Source organism: Entamoeba invadens, assembly GCF_000330505.1.
Source record: "Entamoeba invadens IP1 unplaced genomic scaffold scaff_1105074724559, whole genome shotgun sequence".
Lineage (NCBI taxonomy): Eukaryota > Evosea > Mastigamoebida > Endamoebidae > Entamoeba > Entamoeba invadens.
The window spans coordinates 2,477-5,326 of record NW_004443678.1 but is presented as its reverse complement, the minus strand read 5'-3'; the positions used below and the strand labels follow the sequence as shown (position 1 = coordinate 5,326).

Here is a 2,850-nt window from a genome sequence, read left to right as displayed (position 1 = left end):
TGTATAATGTTACATTATGATATAAAGCAGTGAAACATTATAGTACTGTTGATGTACAATCGTTTGCATATCAAAATTTTTGTTTTTATTTACAACTTCATAAAAAATATATGTGTCAAAAAGACATAACTTGACTTTTTTATTGTTTTTGAACTTATTTAAAAATGGTGATATTATACGCACAAATGAGCTTTAATACGGCATCTTCACGAAAACGTAATTGATTTTGACTTGTTATTATTATAGATATAAAAGAAAATGTTTTGATCAAAAAATAATCATTTGTATAGAAAAAAGCAAATCTCTGAATATTTTTACTATTCATTATTATATTATATAATTTGTCTTGTGAAAATTTGAACTATTTTTAGAAATTGGGTTTTGATAAACTATTACAGATTAAAAAATATAGTTTAAATCATTAAACTATATATAGTTTATATAATAGTATATTTATTTTTTGAATAAACACAAATTTGAAACACTGTTATAATACACTGAAAACACGTAAAAATCCGGGCCATTTTTGTTCTTTGATAGTTTATTTTAAATCAAACTCGAATCATTTTGTATTTTTGAATAAAAAACACCAAAAAGAAAGAAAAAGAAACTATAATAACCCGACTTTTTTATTTTTACATGTTCTGGAAGTAAAAAAATCACAATAATTTGGGTAAAAGAAGAAAAAGGAAAATGGTGCGGTTTTTTCTCCAGGTGTGGGTTTCTCGCCTCACTTTATTAATTAATAGTTTAGTTTGGACATAAAACATTTGTCTTTAACATTTTCAACAAAACCAAAATATTATATATAATGTAAAACCCGTCTTTATAAATATAATTTGTGTTAAATACTAAAAGGGCATAATTTACAAATTTCAATTTTCAAATATTATTATTAAAATATTAAACCAATGGAGTGTTTATATAAATAAAATATTATTTTTAAAAAGTGATAATAAATGCATTTTTGAGCCACTATTAACAAAAAATGCCTTAATTTCAAAATGATATTAAAAAATATTGTTTAATGCAAAAACAGGAATTTATCCTAATTATTAAAACATTAATCACTTTTTAAAATGTTTTTTTAATTAAAACGAAAAAAATAGTGTTACATATATCAAATAAACGGGATGATTCATTTATTAGTAATTTGATAGTTATTTGATTTGTTTATTTTGATCTATTATAATTTTACCACTTAAAAAAGGCTGAAAATAGCGTTTTTTTCTATTTCGAAATTATTTCGAAATTTGAAAATACTCCTTATGGGGGTATTCATGTTGGTGTATGATTTTCGTCCCATAAATGAATATAAATAATAATTATTAATTTTAAAAATCATAATATATGGTGTATAACGAATATTTGGAGTTTTTAAACAAAAATAAAAGGGATTCACCATTTCTACATGGATAAACCCTAATATATTAACACTTTTATTATTAACACAACAATTGAAAAATCATATCAATTTCAAATATGTTTGTATAGTTAATATTAATTTCCAAAAATTCATAATAATTAATAATAAGTTCAATAAATATAATATATACCATTGTGTTTAATATATTATATAATTTCTATCCAAATAAAAATGATTAAAATTCTTTGTTTAGAATTTTAGAATAAGAATGCCATAACGACCATAGCCATAATCGCGGAAATGGCATGAGCTCCACTGCATTTTCCTCCTTCCAACTTGTATTCTGCCATACAGGCAGTGCACTCATCTACCTTTTCACAAGTTGCGCAACCTTCAACAACACATTTTATGCATTTTTTATTAGTTTTATCTGTATTATATCCTTCTGGACATTTCTCAACACACTTCAAATTGTCAGACACCAGATTAAAATCGGTTTTGCATTTAGTGCACTTGTCGTCTTTATCACAAACAACACAATTAGAAGTAGCACACATATCACACTTTTTGATTGGGGTATCAACTGATTTACCAGTGGTGCATTTATTAACACATGAAATTTTGTCGGTAGCAATATATTTGTTTTCACACTTGGTGCATTGTTCAGCAGATGCAACTGTTTCACAAGTTTCGCAGCCACCAATAGCGCATTTTTCACAATTCATAGTTTCTTTATTAGCTTTACCAGTTTTACAAGTTTTATCACATGTTTCATCAAGATTGATGTAATCAGTTTGTGTGGCGCATTTGGTGCATTTGATTGTTTGTTTCTTAGTAACTTCCACACATGCAGCACATTTACTTCCACTTCCACATGCATTTACTGTTGTATCACATGTATTTCTTGATGTGATTTTTCCAATTGAACAATCGTCACATTTATTACCATTCATGTATTTGTAGTTGGTATTGATATTACATTTAGTACATTTGATTTTATTGATATCTGTTTTGTCTTCAACACAAGTGGCACATTTATAATCTGCCAAACATGTAGTGCATGTTTTACCACTTTTATAATACCCATCACTGCGTGCAGAACAAATATTAGCACCACTACATTACGAACAGCCAGTTTTACATACTTTACATTTACCTCCTTCAAGATAATAGCCATCGCTACATCCAGTACATGTAGAAGCAGCACTACATTTCGAACAGCCAGTTGTACATCTTTTGCATATATTACCATCTAGATAATATCCATCACTACAACTGATACATTTAGTAGCACCACTGCATTCTTTACAGCCAGTTGCACATACTTTGCATTTACTTCCTTCAAGATAAAATCCTGCTTTGCATGAAACACAAGTTGTTGCATCCTATTTGCATTTCGAACATCCAGTTGCAGAAGCTTGACAAGTTACTTCTTGTGTGCATTTACCTTTTTCGAGATAATAACCAGTTTCGCATTCAGAACA

At 27.4% G+C, this 2,850-nt stretch overlaps 2 protein-coding genes across 2 annotated transcripts; both read right to left on the bottom strand.

Annotated features, from left to right (window-relative positions):
- Positions 1 to 1,623: 1,623 nt before the first annotated feature.
- EIN_479240 (hypothetical protein) lies at positions 1,624 to 2,319 on the bottom strand (the record flags this gene model as incomplete). The annotated part of the gene is made up of 1 exon (XM_004260438.1): positions 1,624 to 2,319. One exon carries the CDS (start codon positions 2,317 to 2,319, stop codon positions 1,624 to 1,626), a length of 696 nt encoding a protein of 231 aa, XP_004260486.1.
- Positions 2,320 to 2,487: 168 nt separating this feature from the next.
- EIN_479230 (hypothetical protein) lies at positions 2,488 to 2,850 on the bottom strand (the record flags this gene model as incomplete). Its single annotated transcript, XM_004260437.1, has 2 exons — positions 2,488 to 2,751; positions 2,832 to 2,850. Coding segments are annotated over 2 exons (283 nt in total), but the record flags the coding sequence as incomplete, so codon positions are not given.